General features: G+C 44.8%; 1 protein-coding gene across 9 annotated transcripts in view; it reads right to left on the minus strand.

The window, feature by feature from the left end:
• The window catches only part of LOC137439579 (ataxin-2), a 108378-nt gene that overhangs the window by 30041 nt on the left and 59159 nt on the right, over positions 1-19178 (minus strand). For all 9 annotated transcript variants that reach the window (XM_068135470.2, XM_068135467.2, XM_068135465.2 and 6 more), the window contains 4 exons: positions 17115-17486; positions 5470-5595; positions 5080-5153; positions 4718-4953 (listed from right to left, as the gene is read on the minus strand). In XM_068135470.2, the coding sequence (XP_067991571.1) occupies positions 4718-4953; positions 5080-5153; positions 5470-5595; positions 17115-17486 (808 nt within the window). The remainder of the gene's footprint in view (positions 1-4717; positions 4954-5079; positions 5154-5469; positions 5596-17114; positions 17487-19178) is intronic.

Here is a 19178-nt window from a genome sequence, read left to right on the forward strand (position 1 = left end):
ATCGGCGCTGGTGGTGTTGTCTGGTCAGGCATGGCTTTCTAAGGGGACGCCTGGCACGAAAGCCTGCTTGAACCAGTCGTTGGTTGACTAGCCTTCTGGATACAGGCACATTTGTCAGTTGCTGCCACTCAGCCCTAAGCCGATTAGCTGACTTGGTACGGCCATTGCGGACTAACCGCTGCAGCTGGCGATCATCCCTCCTTGTGGTTCTGCGGGGACGTCCTGGTCTCGGTATTGGAGTAGGGACACCCCTCTGAGCATTTCGTTTCAGGATCTATGACACCTGACCTTGAGTGATGCCATAGTGCCGAGCAATAGCACACTGTTTCATGCCGTAATTTCGTAAAGCCACCACTCCATGACAAACAGCATTGTCGAGTTGACGGACCATCTCCAGAGGAAGCGGCAATAACTGTTGGAGACGTGCAGCAGTTGTTTTCCACTAATACAGAACGCAACAACCCTTGTATACCCGACTGTGAAGCCAATCATCAAATGCACCTGTCCGTACATTTTGCCACGCCACCTGTGATATAATCCTGTTGTTGACTTCTTGCTGCGACAGACAATCAGTGACATGGTTCTTTTAACAAATAAATCACCAAAGTGTAAAAGAAACTCACCAGATTGATATACTGAGTTATGAAAGTAAACCCAAGTCAAGAAAAAAAAAATATTCCATATTAAATGCCAAGTCTGTATATATATATATATATATATATATATATATATATAAATAACTGTGAGAAATAGTAGAAACTCCACAGTACAAGCAGGGCGTCTCATTTGCATTGAATAAATAATCGGGAGATTAAATCAGACGCGAACGTAGCTTCAGGACTTCGATCTTTAATTTGACAAGCTTTCGACCAACAAAAGGTCTTCTTCTGAATCTACAAAAACAGCAGGCATGTATATCAGTCAAGTATGTATCGTGATATGTGTGTAAGATGTGTGATATGTGTAGAAAATGCATACAAAAGGAAGAGCCATGCCAAAGCTCACTCACCGGCCCCAAGTTCAACGGAAGTGAAGCGCACCTTACAGTTACCGTTTGCGTTACAGTTCCGGTGCACATGCATATACAAATATAGAGATACATACATACATAAACACACAAGCATATATTCATACACCATTTATATTCATATAATATATTTATAAATGACATATAAAGGTAGAATGAATGAATGGGTGAATGAATGAATGAATGAATGAATGAATGGGTTACGGTTAACAATTTGATTGGGTTGATGTAGGAACATGCTTTAATCATCAAAATTTATGCCATGAGGGATTTTTGTCCGAAGTTTATGTATCCAAAAGGACTCACGTTTCAGAATCGTGGTGTGTGATCGATTTGTGAATGATTCAATGGCAGAGATTTGAATGTCATTTATTGAGTGATCCGGTTCATTAAAGTGTGTCGTGTAAGGTAGAGATTTGCCCTGACTGGTGTGGAAGTTATTGATTTCTGACCGGGTGTTATTAAATCGTGTGTCGAGTGTATTCTCAGTTTTTCCAACATATTGTTTGTTGCACTTTTGGCAAGTGATTAGGTATATGACCCATGTAGATTTGCAGTTCATATCGGAGGTGATGGGGAATTTTTGTCCAGTGCTAGAACTACAAAATTTGTTTCCTTCTAGTAAATGCTTGTGAATAATACATTTTTTTTGCTGTGCATTTATAGAAGCCAGGGATCCTAGTTTGTTTGTTGTGGGGCTGTGGGTGCTTTGCTTTTACCAAGAGGTCCCTGAGTGTCCGACCACGTCGAAATGATGTTAGTGGAGGTTGAGGAAATGTGGTGCCGAGTGTTTCTGATTGATGGAGGAGAGGAAGGGCCTTATTCAGAATACTTGGCAATTGGGATGAGGTAGCAGAGTAGGTGGTTACCAGTGGGACACGGTTAGTTGCAGATTTGGGTTTGTAAGTCAGAAGGTCTGCTCTCGGTATGCGTTTTGCTCGGGTTATTGCTTCTTTCACAGAGTGAGGGTCATAGTTTCTTGCAATGAAGTGTGTTTCTAATTGGCAGAGAGATGTTTCTTCTGCCATTTTTGTTGAGCAAATGCATCTTACTCTGAGTGCTTGACTGTATGGTATGCTTGCAATTGTATGTTTAGGATGAGATGAAGAAGGGAGAAGGTAAGAGTGAGTGTCTGTTGGTTTGGTGTATAGTTCTGTTTCGAGTCTGTTATTTTGAAGCGTGAGTGATGTGTCTCGAAAGTGAACTTCGGACTGTGAGCTGTCGAATGTAAACTTGATGGTTGGATGAATCAAATTTAATTCATTTTGGAATTGTGTGAGACTACGGGCGGGGGGGGGGGGGGGGGGGTGGGATTTTGACCAGATGAACTGGATGTCATCAATATAACGTACCCAGGATTTTTCCAAGATGCCGTGATGAGGTTGTGCATTGATCTTGGCCTCTATCATTCCCATGAAGATGTTAGCGTACGATGGTGCAACAGGGGTACGCATAGCGGTACCTTGAGTTTGAATGTAATGTTGTCCGTTGAATTGGAAATTATTCAGTTTGAGTGTCAGTTCTAATAGGCGCATAAGGTCTTGAGTCGGTGGTATTGGGCTTCTATAAATGCACAGCAAAAAAATGTATTATTCACAAGCATTTACTAGAAGGAAACAAATTTTGTAGTTCTAGCACTGGACAAAAATTCCCCATCACCTCCTATATGAACTGCAAATCTACATGGGTCATATACCTAATCACTTGCCAAAAGTGCAACAAACAATATGTTGGAAAAACTGAGAATACACTCTACACACGATTTAATAACACCCGGTCAGAAATCAATAACTTCCACACCAGTCAGGGCAAATCTCTACCTTACACGATACACTTTAATCAACTGGATCACTCTATAAATGACAGTCAAATCTCTGCCATTGAATCAATCACAAATCGATCACACACCACGATTCTGAAACGTGAGTCCTTTTGGATACATAGATGGCATAAATTATGATTAAAGCATGTTCCTACATCAACCCAATCAAATTGTTAACCGTAACCCATTCATTCATTCACCCATTCATTCATTCTACCTTTATATGTCATTTATATAAATATATAAATATATTATATGAATATAAATGGTATATGAATATATGCTTGTGTGTTTATGTATGTATGTATCTCTATATTTGTATATGCACGTGCACCGGAACTGTAACGCAAACGGTAACTGTAAGGTGCGCTTCACTTCCGTTGAACTTGGGGCCGGTGAGTGAGCTTTGGCGTGGCTCTTCCTTTTGTATGCATTTTCTACACATATCACACATATCACTATACATACTTGACTGATATACATGCCTCCTGTTTTTGTAGACTCAGAAGAAGACCTTTGTTGGTCGAAAGCTTGTCAAATTAAAGATCGAAGTCCTGAAGCTACGTCCGCGTCTGATTTAATCTCCCGATTATATATATATATATATATATATATATATATATATATTATATATAATATATATACACACACACACACACACACACACACACACACACACACACACACACACACACACACACACACACACACACACACACACACACACACACACACACACACACACACACACACACACACACACAATTTGAGCCTCCAGAATGGAAATGACAAAAAATAATAAGTTGTATTCTTTTCTGACAATTATAATAGACAACTTGCATGCTTGCTTTGGAGCCAGATCTTGGAAAACTTTTTCATTATTGGAGAGTGAAGGGTGTGGAAAGTGAGGAAAGCTGCTCTCAGACCTCATTCAAACTCCTTTGTACACTAATTTAGCAATGCATCTATCAAAGGAGAATTAATAAATTATTCCTGTAAAACAGTGGAAGAAACAGAAATATATAAATATATATACATATAATTATGTAATAATTTACAAATACCCATTCATGAGTAGTTTAACAAGCCAATCGTCAAATTGTTTTAACTAGGGCATGCCCGTACTATATATATATCTAAAATTATATCCCCCCCCCTCTATTTACATGAAATGGTTTGGTTCATGAAATGTTTTGGTCCATTCGCAACGCCAAAGCGAACGGCGAACGCTTTACATGAAATGGTTTGGTTCATGAAATGTTTTGGTCCATTCGCAACGCCAAAGCGAACGGCGAACGGCTTGCGAGTACAGTGACAATCCCCCCCCCCCCCCCCCTCTATTTACATGAAATGGTTTTAATTAGTTTTAAAACATAGTTTAACGCCAACATAGCGCCAACATAGTTTGCAAACGTGAAATAAATGAATACGCTCTCAAATGTGCCATCCGAGGCAGAGTGTGTCCGCCACGTTCGGCACACGCGATAGCTCGCTGCTCTCTGATTGGTTGAATCGTTTTTTGGACATAGCTCGGTAAGTAATTGTCCGATTAATATGAAACCTTGAAAAGGCACATCCTCGGGTCCCCAGCAATATACCTGGCAAGTTTAAAGTATATCGGACCCGTGGTTGTCGAGAAACAGCGGTCACAGACAAACAAACGTACAAACGTACAAACAAACAAACACACAGAGATTACTGGAATTATAGATAGATGATGCAAAAATTCACTTCACCACATTTACACTGTGAGGATGTATAGAAATAGCAAATCCCAAAGGCATTATCAATGCAAGAAATGTGGTATGGTGTGTAAAAATTAATGATCAATACAGATGGTGCACAACCCTGCCCAACCCAGCTCTTACTCTGCCTCACACTCTGGCTTCTCTCCTTTCTCCAACTCTCCCTCCGGGCTGCTGGAAATGTGCCCACGCTCGTCAGATTTATCTTCTGCACAAGTTGAGTCTGATACAGTGCTGGGAGACCCAGTCAGGCCCTTCCTGACTTCATCATTACTACCTGTAACTAGTGAAGTGGAATCACCTGGCACACCAGGTTCCACAGTCTCTGTGGCACCCACGGAGCTTTTCTCGTCAGGTAGCTGCAAAATCAATGCACAAGCTCAAGTAAACTATATGCAATGAAGAACATGACAGCCCTTTATAGAAGGGCGATATGCCTTTCCACATTCAAGCAATGAAATAAATAACTTTAGTGAACACATCACCTTGAACTCTTCACTAAATCTCTTGAACTCTTCTAAGGAGTTCTTCTTTACATCAGAGATGGTTTGATAGGAACCTGGAAGACAAAAGGCTCACTTCCAACCCATAAACAGCCCGGGCTACCTTTTCCCATTTTCTAAGCTTCCCTTTAACTTGGTACTTGAACGCTTCCTTAATAAATATTAAGGAAATATTGAATCCTAGAGAATTAACATGTCAATGAAAAATCAAATTTGGAAGTTGAACATCGTTATTACTTAACCACCCTGTTGAAAAGAAACGGGAAGGTATATTCCCTCTACATCCTAAAAAAAAATGGAAAAGAAACCACCATCACCACAACCACCATGAACATCACCACAACGTATATCCTGGCTCATCAGTATGGTCACCTCGCGTGGTTGTGCTGAGCGTCCAGGTCGTTGTGCTTTGCCCAGGAGTAACTGTTTTAATTCCCTGAGGCTCCAAAGCTGAATCTCCTGGCATCACAGGTTCAGGCAGCACATCAGCTTCTTGCCCTGTTACATCCAATGCAGCAGCATAATCACAGTCAGCATTTGCTTGGCAATGTCAAACAAAACAACTGCGCAAAGTGGAAGCCATGAGTAATCAAGAACCAAATTGTGTGGTCTAATTAAAATTGATTCTCAGACAAATTACTGTTATAAGAGCAAAAAATCAAAATAAAAATTTTGTAGAGAAATTCGTCAAAGAATGTTACGGTGTAGCTTAAGTGTGTGTGTGTGTGTGTGTGTGTGTGTGTGTGTGTGTGTGTGTGTGTATATTGTCGTGTTCACTCTGTAGTGACGAGCTCAGGGTGACGGATGGCCGACCGAGCTTTACCTCCAAGGCGTATACCTAAACTATGGCGGTACCTTGTGCATGCGCGGGGGGTAGTGGAGGGCAGCAAGGTCCTTACCTGTGTGGACAGACGTGACTGGGGTTTATTCCGCACACCCACGAACGAATAAACAAGAAGACGTCATGCGGAGCACGATACTTGCAAAATCCACCCCCCAACCCCAAGAAAAAAAATTCCATCGATACAGCAAATTGTCCATTTCATCAAGATTAAAAATGAGAATCTTGATCAAAGCTCAGGTCAACAGAAAGAAAAGTGACGATTTTTCAGATGAAAAATGATGATTTTGGAAAGTTGACCTTGAGTTGACCTTTGACCTTTTAACCTCAAAAATAATTAGTTTCCCTATTTAGTGACTCATGTGCAAATGTTCAATTTTAAAGTCAATCGGATGAAAATTGAGGATTTTAAAAACTTTGGCCTATGTTGACCTCAAAAATAGTTGGTGGTTGAAATTCAATGACCATATATGTAAATCCTCTTAGAATTTCAAGTCAATCAAATGAAAATTGGTGATTTTTAGAAATTCGGCCTATGTTGACCTCAAAAATACTTGGTGGTTTGAATTCAGTGACCAGATATGCAAGTCCTCTTCAAATTTTCAAGTCAATCCGATGAAAATTGAGGATTTTAGAATTTTGGCCTATGTTGACCTTTTGGCCTATGTTGACCTTTTGGCCTATGTTGACCTCAAATATACATGGTGGTTGAATTCAGTGACCAGATATGCAAGTCCTCTTCAAATTTCAAATCAATCGGATTAAAATTGAGGATTTTAGAAATTTGGCCTATGTTGACCTTTTGGCCGATGTTGACCTCAAATATACTTGGTGCTTGAATGTAGTGACCAGATATGCAAGTCCTCTTCAAATTTCAAGTCAATCGATGAAAATTGAGGATTTTAGAAATTTGGCAAAATGGTGACCTTTGGTTCTATGTTGACCTTTTGACCCCAAAAACAATAGGCTTCTCAATTGGGACGACCTATACAACTTCGTGAAGTTTCGTGACGATCGGTTTAGAATTGTGACCTGTAGGCCGGTGACAAACAGACAGATGAAAAATCGGTCAGAGACAGAGGACCTGCCGGAATGTACTTTTTAAAAATCGGCCATTTGGATTAAGTTTTTCGGTTTTTCCAAGATGGCGGCCGAACCAAGTGACCGATGACGTCATCATTATTTGTTTTCTAAACGAATTTATTCCTTGATGATGCTCAGAAATTTCATCTTGATCGGATGAAGTTTTGTACTTGTCGAATTATGACGTCATAATGGAGGCACCTATGACATCATCATTAACATATTTTATTCCCCATGGAGAGTTCTTTAAAATGAGCCTTGTCTCAATTTTTTCTATCAGCACTTTCGGAGATATAGAGGTGCAAAGTTTTTTGGTTTTTTCCAAGATGGCGGCCAAACCACGTGACCCATGACGTCATCATTATTATTTTTTTCTCCACCAGTTTATGCTGACATGGCGCTCAAGAAATTGCATCTTGATTGATGAAGTTTTGTACTTGTCAAATTATCAAATTATGACATCATAATGGAGGCCTTGGGCCGAGAGAGTTAAAAATTGGGCACAGTCTATTCCAGGGCAAGACAAATATGTGTGTAAAGTTTGGCAATTCTATGTGCAACAGTGTAGACGTTGTGCTGCGCACAGACAGACAAACAGACAGACAGACAGACAAACAGACAAACCAACTGATCAACATACTTGCCGGAATCTTTTCCGGACAATTGCCGGACAATTACCACGACGCAGGGAGAGAATAAATGAAAGTAAAAATGCTGGTGTGTAGTGTTGGCTGGTACTCAGCTCTGGTCTCCCTCACAGGACATTTTAATCCTGGCAGTCGTTCGAATGGATCCCTGAGGCCTTGCGCGGGAATGCTCAGGATGGCGCAGCCGCGCCCGTTGCCAGCCGGTCCAAGGAGAGAGAGAAGAGAGAGAGAGAGAAAGAGAAAGAGAAAGAGAAGAGAAAGAGGAAAGAGAAAGAGAAAGAGAAAGAGAAAGAGAAAGAGAGAGAAGAGAAAGAGAAAGAGAAAGAGAAAGAGAAGAGGAAAAGAAAGGGAAAGAGGAAAGAGAAAGAGAAAGAGAAAGAGGAAAGAGAAGAGAAAGAGAAAGAGAAAGAGAAAGAGGAAAGAGAAAGAGAAAGAAAGAGAAAGAGAAAGAGAAAGAGAAAGAGAAAGAGAAAGAGAAAGAGAGAGACAATGGCGTGACCGCTTGCACCAAAGGCAGCACGAGGGAGAGAGGAAATGCGTCCGCCTTCCACAAACACCGGAACAGGTAGAGCGAAAGTGGAACTGCTCACGCTAAAGCCCAGCACCGAGAGAGAACACAAACTGTGACCGCCTGTGATCAGCCCGGGACAGAAATAGAGCAAGATCGCCATCGCTTCGCCTTTTTGCTCCCGTGCTCGAATGTTCCCAGTGACGTCGCCCGCACTCCAATCACCGAGCGCCGTCACATCAGTCTATGGCCATGACCAATCGTTCCTCTCGGGGCGGGGCCTCACGGCCTTTCTTGATGCCCATCGAGAAGATTCAAGCTGGGTGGTGTAAGTCGAATGTCCGGATCCAGTCGGCGATTGCGTTATTTAATTGTAGGCGCTGATCGCATCGCTGGTGTAAGTGTCATAAGGAACGAAGGGAAAAAATACAGAGGTGACTACACAAAGGGAATCTACCCTTTTTCCTCACTAATTAGCATAGCTCCACCCCTCGCATGGAGACAAATATACACTTGTACGACATCCGGGCCTACTTATTTACATCGAGGTGTCTACACGGCATACGGAATACGCTAATCTATACCTTTACCGAATAACCCTTACCGAATCACACTTAATTAGCCTATGAAATAAATTAGGAGGGGCTGTGGGAAGCGAGCCAAAGCTAACTTACCTGCTCTCCTTGCCATTCTACACCCCTTAACAACAATTCAAATATTTACAACTCTTGGAATCCTCTGTCAATTCCTGGGGTGGGTAGAAAAATGGTCAACACACAAAATCTACCTTAACCACAAAACAGTAATAAAATTCAATATTTAAAAAACATTTGTACAACCCTGTGTCCCTCTAAAGACCACGTACCCCGGTAGATGCCATCATACCCAACGCTACCTGTGGAGCCATCCCAATTTACCCAAATTTCCACGAGCCCTGTCATGGTAGTACAGGTGAGTGACGTGGCTTGGTGGATCCTCCCTCATTCACTCACACAAACCCAATAATCAGCCATATACATTTCACAAAGCCGACCTGCTCATTCTAACCCCCCCCCTGCAAGACCATGGCATAAATGTCATAACACACGTGTGATCCTCAACTAGGCAGCGGGGACCGTACAAGCAAGATGGTGGGGGCGCTTCAGGCTGTGGTGCCCGCAGTCCCAAAAGCAAGCAAGTGCCTGACTTGCGACTTCTTCATCCCCGCCCCCACCCCTCCCCCCCTTCAATTCTCGGCCCCGTGACAGTCAAACAGCCAAACAGCTGTCGTCCCACCGGGGAAGATCTCTGCGCACCAGGCTCCTTTGGCCTCAGGCTCTCATAGCCCCCAGGTTGCCGAGGGTGGGTCTCCATACCCGCAGAGCGCCCAACCAGACCCCATGCCGACGGGTTTCCAATTTCCAGACACCACTGGCTGCCAGGGACAAATTACCTCATGCCGTCACTCTCACCTGCCCCCCATTCCAAATTACTCATGTCCCAATTTCGGAGCGAGTACCGAAACCCTGGGATAGTAAACATCAAGGCCTCACCTTACCTTATGTGCAGGCAGTCGCAGGTTGGTCGGGTCCAAGAGTGCCATCCACCCGGCCGAATCTCAAATTTATCCCTTGGGGTCAATCAATTCCCACAAATTTCCTTTTATCCAGCTGGACTGGCAAGCATGTGGATCCGCCTCCTCCTGTGACCTTTTTTGTATACAAGATCGAGGCTCGTGTAAGATATTGCACTACGACCCGTGGCTACGACAGTACAGCTCCTCTATCGTGCAAGGGCTATCGGGTAAGTTGAGCAGCCAAACCGCCACCATGGCCCACGAGTGTCCAGAAGGGCCGACCCACCATCCATTATTCGGCCCCCTGCGAGGACCACGGCCCCACTAGTCCAAGCTGGCCAATGTGGTGAGCACCTGCTGCCAACTCCGCCATTTCCAAGGCCTCGGTCCTGAGGGGCATGGTCGCAGTGCGTAGCATCCACATCACGTCCCCTGCACCTCTCACATCCCCCAGTCTGACCACATGCAGCCCCCAGTGCCCACCCACATATGACCACGCCCAAGGTCTAGTCGACAGTCATGTTCCACCAGGAGACTCAATCCTAGAACACACGGTCCGCACACCTTGGCCACCCATAACACCACGTTGACCCCCAGACTGCCAAATTCCATCCCTACAACCCAGCATCCCAATATTGGCGCCATTGCCCCCGTACCCGGTTGAAGGCTGTCCTGCTACTCTATCCATTTTTGTCCAAGCCTCCAACACTTTGGTCCAACACACCTGGATCAATAATGGTGTCACTGGTCCAGTGTCCACCATGGCTTCACGAAATTCACCCTTAAATTTTACATCTAACCCTCAAATTACCTGTCAATTTTTTTTTCACATTTCAACATCTTCACTAAAGAAGGGCACTTCTCCATACACTTGCCAGCCGAGCATGGCCCCGTACGCTCGGCTCGTTCCAATCACCGATTTAATCCCATGGCTCTCTTCCCAAGCCGGAAGTTCAATTCAATTCAAAATCGCTTCAATTTCGGTGCAAACAAGGGACCTGGAAGACCTGAGACAGAGTCAGAGGAGATCTCCTGAGACAGAGATGACAAAGAGAGAGAGCGAGAGAGCGAGAGAGAGAGAGAGAGAGCGGGGGGGGGGGGGGGGGGGAGAGGGGGAGGGGGGGGGGGGAGAGAGGAGAGAACAACACCAGAGAAAGTAAGAATTTGAGAGGGAGATCAAGAGAGACAGCGTGATCGAAAGATACAGCCGGAACCATCATCTCTCAATATAGCCAGGACCCTGCATTGAGGCTCCCAAACATGGACCACCTGCAATGCCGATATAGTAGTCATTAAATAGATATCAAAAACCAACCGTGTCTCAAAGGGCTTACCTTGTGCAGCTTTTCGTGGTTGCTTTTGGTAGCTTTATTTAGCTAGAAGGGCAGAGGGATTAATTATAAAGATCCTAGCCACCTGGAACTGGTGTACTGTCTGTCTTGAATACGTGCGCCTTTGACCTTTAGTGTCAATGTGACTTTTGCAGCCCATCCAACACTCCCTCCTTCATTTTCTGAGAAGATCCAAATGAACCCTTTTGCATTTCACTGTATTACTGAAGTTTACAGGCTATTATTCCCACATTTGTAAGTTAAGGAGAACTGGCCTTTTGGGAGATATTTTTGTTACAATAATTATGTTTAAGAATTTGTATGTCAGTGGTACAGGCAACGTTATTGTACTCTGAATTTTTTCACTATCTTTGGAATGTTCGGCCAGCTTAATTATTGTTCATCTTCATGAAACTTGCATTTATAAACACAGAGAGAGAAAAAAACGCACAATGTAAAGTTGCACAATATGAGAACGTCATCACCCCCTTCAACTTCCCCATTCATAATGCAAACTGTGGTGAAAACCATCTTGTAAATAAAAAGCATTGACATTTCAGCCATTTAATTTTGTCACAAGTGTGGGTGCATAAAAGAAAAAGAAAAATAAAAACCGAAAAATAAAAAAAATCAGGCTTATTTTCAAGCAGTGGAGATAAGGCACAACAACAACATGCATTTTAAGGTCATTTTCCCTGCCAGAGCGGGGGTTAGCCTTGCGGTCCCAATGACAATATTCTCCATTTTGTCCTATTTTCTGCATCTCCCCTTGTTAACCCCCTTGCCTGCATTTCTTCTTCCATCATCTTTAGCCAAGTCTTTCTCGGTCTTCCCCGTCCACTACTTCCTTCTACATTCATTTCCATCACTCTTCTCAACCAGTCACTTTCATCCTTCCTCAACACATGACAAAACCATCTCAACCTGTTTCTCTTCACAGCATCAATCACAGGCTCTATTCCCATCATCTTTCGTAATTCATCATTTGTCTTCCTCTCTCAACGATACTCCACACATCCACCGAACCATTCGCATTTCCACCCTTTCCAGCCTTTGTTGCTGCTCGACGTTCATTATCCATGTCTCGCTCCCATAAATCATAACACTTCTCACACATGCAGCATACACCTTTCCCTTCAGTTTCAACGACACTCCCCTCCTCATCAGCACGCCACTCAGTTCACGAAACTTCTTCCATGCACATCTCACTCTTGCAACCGTTGCCGAGTCTGATCCACCTTCTCCATTCAGCATGTCTCCGAGGTAGCAAAATGTTTTCACACCTTCCAGCTTCATGCCGTCTCCAAGATCCAACTCAACATTTCCTCCATCTGCAGCTCCCTCTGTGCACACCTTACATTTGAATGTAGCTGCCACACTGGTTAATGACCCTCTCAGACCACCACATTTTTGATGAACCCACTCAGCGCACATTGTACATTGAATGGAGTTCACTCTGACACCCTTCCTGCACACAGCACACGACCACTTCCCAGTTTTACACCTCACCACATGCTTTATCACTTGCCATTACCTTCGTCTTTCTGATATTCACCTTCAGACCTTTTGTCTCCATACATTCCTTCCACTTGTTCATCTTTTCCTTCAGTCCATCCATACTTTCCGCAATCAACACCAGATCATCTGCATACAGCAACTCCCACGGTAAACCCTCCTTTACGTTCTGAGTCAGCACCTCCATCACAGCTACAAATAGTAGTGGATTTAGTACAGACCCCTGATGTACTCCCACCTTCACCTCAAACTCACCATTGTTCCCGTCCTTCGTCCTTACAGCTGTGCGCGCTCATTTGTACATTGCCATCACTACTCTGATCAACCATTCCTCCACTCCTAACTTCCTCAATGCCCATGTCACTACTTCGCGTGGAACCCTATTGAATGCTTTCTCCAGATCAACAAACCCAGGAAACAACTTCTTCCTCTTCTCCATGTACTTCTCCTGCAACTGCCTTACAATAAAAAGCGCGTCTGTCGTTCCTCTTCCTGGCATAAATCCAAACTGCATTTCGTCAATCTTCACTTTCTTCCTTATCCTCCTCTCCAACACCCTTTCCAATACTTTCATTACATGCTCCAATAACTTTATCACTCGATACGAGCCACAGTCCAGAGGGTCACCTTTCCCCTTGTATAGAGGGACGAGGGTACTCAGTTCCCAAACCACTGGAATGCGGCCTTCTTTCACCACCAGATTACAGATCTGTCATTCTCTTCACAACCCAACTTCCTGCTGCCTTCAACATATCTCCCACAACTCCCGTCGGCCCTCCCGCTTTTCTACTCTTTATTGCTTTTATCGCTTCCTCAACTTCCTTCTCAGTTATCTTCTCTGCCGGTCCTAAAACTGGGTTACTCTCCATGTTGCCATCCCATTCATTCTCTGCATTCAACAGCATTTCCATGCATCTCTTCCATCTTCCTTGAATTCCATCTGGGTCCACAATGATTTGTCCCACTTCATCCTTCAAGCAACTCACCCCCAACACATCACACCTCTCTTTCGCTATCTGCTTTGCAATCCTGAATACCGCTCTCTGACCCTCTTCTGAATCCAAGCATTCTCCAAACATTTTCCTGCATGCCTCCTGCGCCTTTGTTACCTCTTTCTTTGCAGCCTTCTTGGCTGCCTTATAACTTTCATGCTCTGCCTTTTCTGCCCCCGTACCTTTCGCCTTCTGCCACTCCTTGAACCTCTTCCTCGTCTCGTCAATCCATTTTTCCAACTTCATCATCCCAACACCATGTTTCCGAGTGCCTCGGTGGTCCTTTTGTCCATCCACATACCTCACCAACGGCTCCCATCAGACTATTTTTCATTGACATCCAACCACTTTCAAGCTCAACCACATCATCCTCTACCATACTCAGCTTCTCTTTTAATGCCTCCCTTACTGTCACCTCTTTCAACCTCCACACCTTCATTCTCGGTTGGTACTTCACACGCCTAGCTCTCCTCGCACCTTTCACCCTTATGTCACAGACAACCAAGTGGTGCTGTGAGAAACAGCCTCCTCACCCGGGATCACCTTTGTGTCCCGGAGGTGCCCCCACCTCGCCTACGCACCATCAGGTCGTCAAAGGTTGTCATCGACCCACCTGACATGTACGTAACAAGCTTATTATCCTCTTTCTGGAACTGAGTATTACAAATCAACAAATCAGCTCCATCAGCAAACTCCAAAATCCTTTCACCTTCTCCATTTCTCACACCATATCCGTAACCCCCATGAACTCCCTCAAAACCGTCCATACTCCTTCCCACATGTCCATTTAGGTCTCCTCCTACCACAACAACTTCCTCATCTTTCACGTTTTCCATCAGCTTCTCTATTGTACACCAGAACTTGTCCTTCTCTTCATCGCTCCGACCAACCTGCGGAGCATATCCCGAGATGACGTTCACCAAGAGCTTTCCAATCATCATTTTCACCATCATCAACCTATCACTCACTCTAGACACACACCACACTGTCTACAAACTCCTCAGAAAAAAGGACACCAACGCCATGCATGCCCTCCGGGCACCCTTGCCACACAAACTTGTATTTCTGTCCCTGCCTACCCTTCACCATTCTCACACCACTTCCCTTCCATCTCGTCTCTTGCACACAACATATGTCCACTCTTCTTCTGACCAATACTTCCACCACTTCTCCTGATCTCCCTGTCCTGTCATTGTCCCTGCATTCCATGTCCCAAACCTCAGAAACCGATCTCCACTTCGGGCATCAGACGTTTCGTCGTCATAAATGGAGTGATTTCCACCCTTCCTTCGATCGGGTTCCCCACCTTGATTAAGTAAGTTCCCCATAAGGCACAAAGTCAAAAACATAATTGCAGTTAATAGTCTTTGGGAATTGTAACCATGGTGGACACAAAATGCTGACATTACCAAAACTAGCAGGGACTCACGGAACATCTGGGGGCTCTCCAGTAAAATGTGACCAAGTCTTCACACCCCTCACACCGTACATACACAAAGTAAGGAACTCCCGCCGCCAGCACAAAGTAATCAGCCTACCACTCCTATCCCTAAGGCTTCAATCCCATCCCCATTCCAACCATTCAAACTCCCTCCCCACCTCATGACAACTACTCGACTCCTCAACTCCCCCCGCCCCCGCCTCCCCACCACAGGTCTTCAACCCCTCCTCCACCGAAAGCCACTATCACCCCAAAAGGCTCAATCTCCCACCTCCCAATTTTGTCACATCTTTTCCCCTCCCACCCCCCACTCCTCCCAACCCTAACTCCTCCCAACCCCAACTCTGTCCTCTTCTCCACCTCCCCCTGGGATCCGCACAAAATCTACACAATGTAAAATGTGATTTCCAGTCCTCAACTCACCCCCTCTTCCAAACCCCAAATTCCCAACCTTGCCCTACCAATCCGAAGGCTTCGATCCCCTTTTAAATACGTGCCATCGTTAATCCTTTATAAACTGCAGATGTATCCGCGGCTTGTCAGCTTCAGGGTCATCAGCCAGGAAATGGGTTCAAGAAGCCCCTTTTTGAACCCCCCGAACCTGTAACATTTGCCTTGCCACAGGCTTTCATACCCCTTATCCACAAACAATTCACCCCCCTTCCCCTCCCCCTCCCGTCCCCAACAACTCTTGAATGCCCCTACCCCCCCCCCCCCTAAGTCACAACCTCACACCTACCCAACTCTGTCCCATCTTTGCCATCCGCCACCCTCCTCCCAACCCTGACTCTGTCTACCCCTCCCCCCATCCTCCCGCTCATAAAAGCAGAAGGGCATTCCCACATGATCATTACATATTTCTTCATTACCTCATCGAAACAGCAGAATATTTAACTCTTTCCCCTCACCTATCATACTATCACCGACTTCACAGAAACTGCGACCGAAACAGCAACAGCATGGCTTCTACATGTCATGGCCCAACACGGCCGCCTGTCCAACTAAGAATCCCATGAGATATTCAGAAACCCTGTGTAATTGCATCTCTCAAGTGACCATGATCAGCCTAATTGTGCCAATAAATGATCCTAAGCCAATTATCCTCTTTCTGATGTGTATATATGCACATCAATAAAAGTAAATAATGATGGATTTTTTTTTCACAATCTCGGGAGATTCTCAGAACAGATTCCCAGAACATTCCCAGAATCAGAACTCCTCAGACAAAGACCTGTATAATGACATGGGTTTTATGGTCCCTGGTCAAGTCGTTTAAGAGGAAATAGTCAGAAATAATAGCAAGAACCCATTGAACCTCCGCTGTAAAACCCTTGCTTGAGAGAATACCACATAGTTATTTGGGCTGTGTATAGGCAACAGACCGCTGCCTTGATTGCTCCCGAAAAAAAAAACCCCCCAGGTTTGAAGCAAAAACATTCCCACTGCCTATGTGAATACATAATACATCACAATTGTACAACTTGGATAGATTCCAATTGCACTGACCCACAGGACAACACCAGAGGCTTGATTCCTAAATAAGTCTGAGGCCGATAAGTTTACTGAGGCCTTCACGAGGACCGTAATGCCTTTCGATTCCAACCTTTCGATATTTGATGATCCATTAAACAGTCGCTTTGGTTGTTTTACACTGAAGGGAAAACTTGTAAGGAGAACATGGCGATTACGCATATGACAGCTCCAAAGATGCATTTGGCTTCGCATTGTGCAAGAATGGCGGTCGTATGATTTTTCAAATTACAATTTTAGGTGGAGTCAGGCCGACTCTCCAACCAATGGGCGAAAAGTAGCATTACACCTGGATGGACGGATAAACAAGCGCATTATTGTATAGATAAAATTTTCGATGAAAGACGATGTGAGTGTGGGTATTTAAAAAATAAATGTTTCCCAGTTGGCACAAGGAAATCACCTCTGAGCCAATTATATGAATCTGTATATAATCGCAAATATCAGCCCAAAACTGATAATGCGAACATTTGACAAAAGCCTCATCTGCTATTATTGGCCAAAAGTATTTTGTTGCAAATAATGGAAATAAAAATAAAAGAAAGGTTTTGCCAGTGCAGCAGTTAGAACTTACCATCTTGAGCTGGTGAATGCATCTGTGTTCTGCCAGAAGTATCTGTTTCTGACGATGAATGACTCTCCAACGAGCCCAAACTCCGAGGCTGCTCCGTGGGAATCACTGGCGATGGAGACCGGGGTGACGTTGTTACAGAGGAGACCTGCAGCCCTCCAGATGAAGCCACTGAAGGAGAGGCTGAGAGAGACAACAACACTGGCTGGGCTGAAATAGGGACGTGAGAACCCGGCTGAGGTGGTGAAGTGTGGAATGAACCACTGGAGCAAGCAGCTGGGAGGGAACCAGTGATAATAGTGGCCATTGGAAGAGCATCTACTTGTGGTTTAGGAGATGGAGAAGTCTGTGAGCGAACTGGTGGCCCTCTGGATCCTGTAAATATAATAAACCAAAGTAAAGAGAAGAAAAGAACCACACCATGCCAATACCAAAGTCAAAATGTTTATGTAATGAGTATGGACCTCAAACATCCGGGGCCTTCGCTCAAACATGTCTGATCTCTCCATACAGGTTGCTTCTGACAAACCAGACGTGATCTGCTTAACAGAAACTTTCCTCCTTCACGATGTCTCTGATTCCTTGGTATCTCTCCCAGGTTACTCCCTACTCCGGTATGATAGACCTGAGCCTCGTCCTGGAGGTGGGGTTGCTATCTTTATAAAAAACTCTCTTCCTCACTCGCCCTGCACTGCCCTCTCTCCACCTCACCCCCAGGAATACCTTTGGCTACGGCTTCCCCTTCGCTCCCACCTTTTGTTCATATGTGTGTTGTACCGTCCACCAAACAGTGATGACTCCATCTACATCTCGCTGTCTGAGAATATGGACCTACTTCTATCTACCCATCCCAACTCTCTCTTCCTCATATGTGGTGATTTCAACTGTCACCATGCCAGTTGGCTGGGTGTGGGTACCTCTCTCACCAGCCATGGCTCTTCAGCAAAGGACTTCTGTGACTCACTGGGACTGACACAAACTGTCAATTTCCCGACCCGGATTGCAGTCAACGGAGCATCTTCTCTTCTGGACTTGATTATGACTAACTTCCCTGAAAATGTCTGCTGCTCTTCTTCTGCTCCAATCGGCTCTTCTGATCATGTGCTTGTTAAAGTGGACATCTCTCTGACCATTCTCAGAGAGCCTCCTCAGCGTCGACGAGTCTGGCATTTCACTCAGGCCAACTGGCACGGTCTTCAAGCAGCCATCAATCATCTGGACTGGTCTCCCATCTCTACTGCCTCTGACATAAATTCTTCCTGGGAATTCTTCCAAAGCAAACTGCTCTCTCTCATGCACAGATTTATCCCATCTCGTCTTCTGTTGTCATACCCTTCCTCCCGTCCATGGTACACGGAATCTTGTGGTGAGGCTATTGCCCAGAAACAACTTGCTTTCGTCTCCTGGAAAGCAAATCCAACGGAAGGAAATCTCATTTCCTTTCACAAAGCCCGAAACAAGTGTGTGTCCACGCTCAGGAGAGCCAGGAAACAATATCTCTCCGTTCTCAGGACCGAACTCTCTTATCTGTCTCCCTCTTCCAAATCCTGGTGGCATCTGGTCAAATCTGTTTCTGGTGTTTGTTCCCCCTCCATCCCCTCCCTCACCTCAAATGGCCACACGGCTGACTCCGCACGCGAAAAAGCTGAATGCCTCAACTCTGTGTTTGCCTCTAAATCTTGTGTCCCAAACCCATCCCTCTCTGTACCCACCATACCCAGTCATACCCAGCTGCTCCTGGACTCTGTGTCCTTTCCTCCTGACAAGGTGGAAAAGTTTCTGTCAACCCTCGACTCGGATTCTGCAACTGGACCTGACGGCATCAGCCCACGGGTCCTAAAATCCTGTTCTTCCGCTCTTTCACTCCCTCTCTCTGTTCTCTTCACCCTCTCTTTTGCTCAAGGTCATCTTCCATCTGCTTGGAAATCTGCCAACATCACCGCTTTGCACAAAAAAGGTGCAAAAACAGATCCCAGCAACTACAGACCAATCAGCCTTCTCCCAATTATCAGCAAAGTCATGGAATCCATCATTGCTTCAGATATGAAATCTTTCCTCTTCTCCAAT

The sequence above is a fragment of the Myxine glutinosa genome, chromosome 14 (assembly GCF_964187855.1).
Source record: "Myxine glutinosa chromosome 14, kmMyxGlut1.1, whole genome shotgun sequence".
Classification (NCBI taxonomy): domain Eukaryota; kingdom Metazoa; phylum Chordata; class Myxini; order Myxiniformes; family Myxinidae; genus Myxine; species Myxine glutinosa.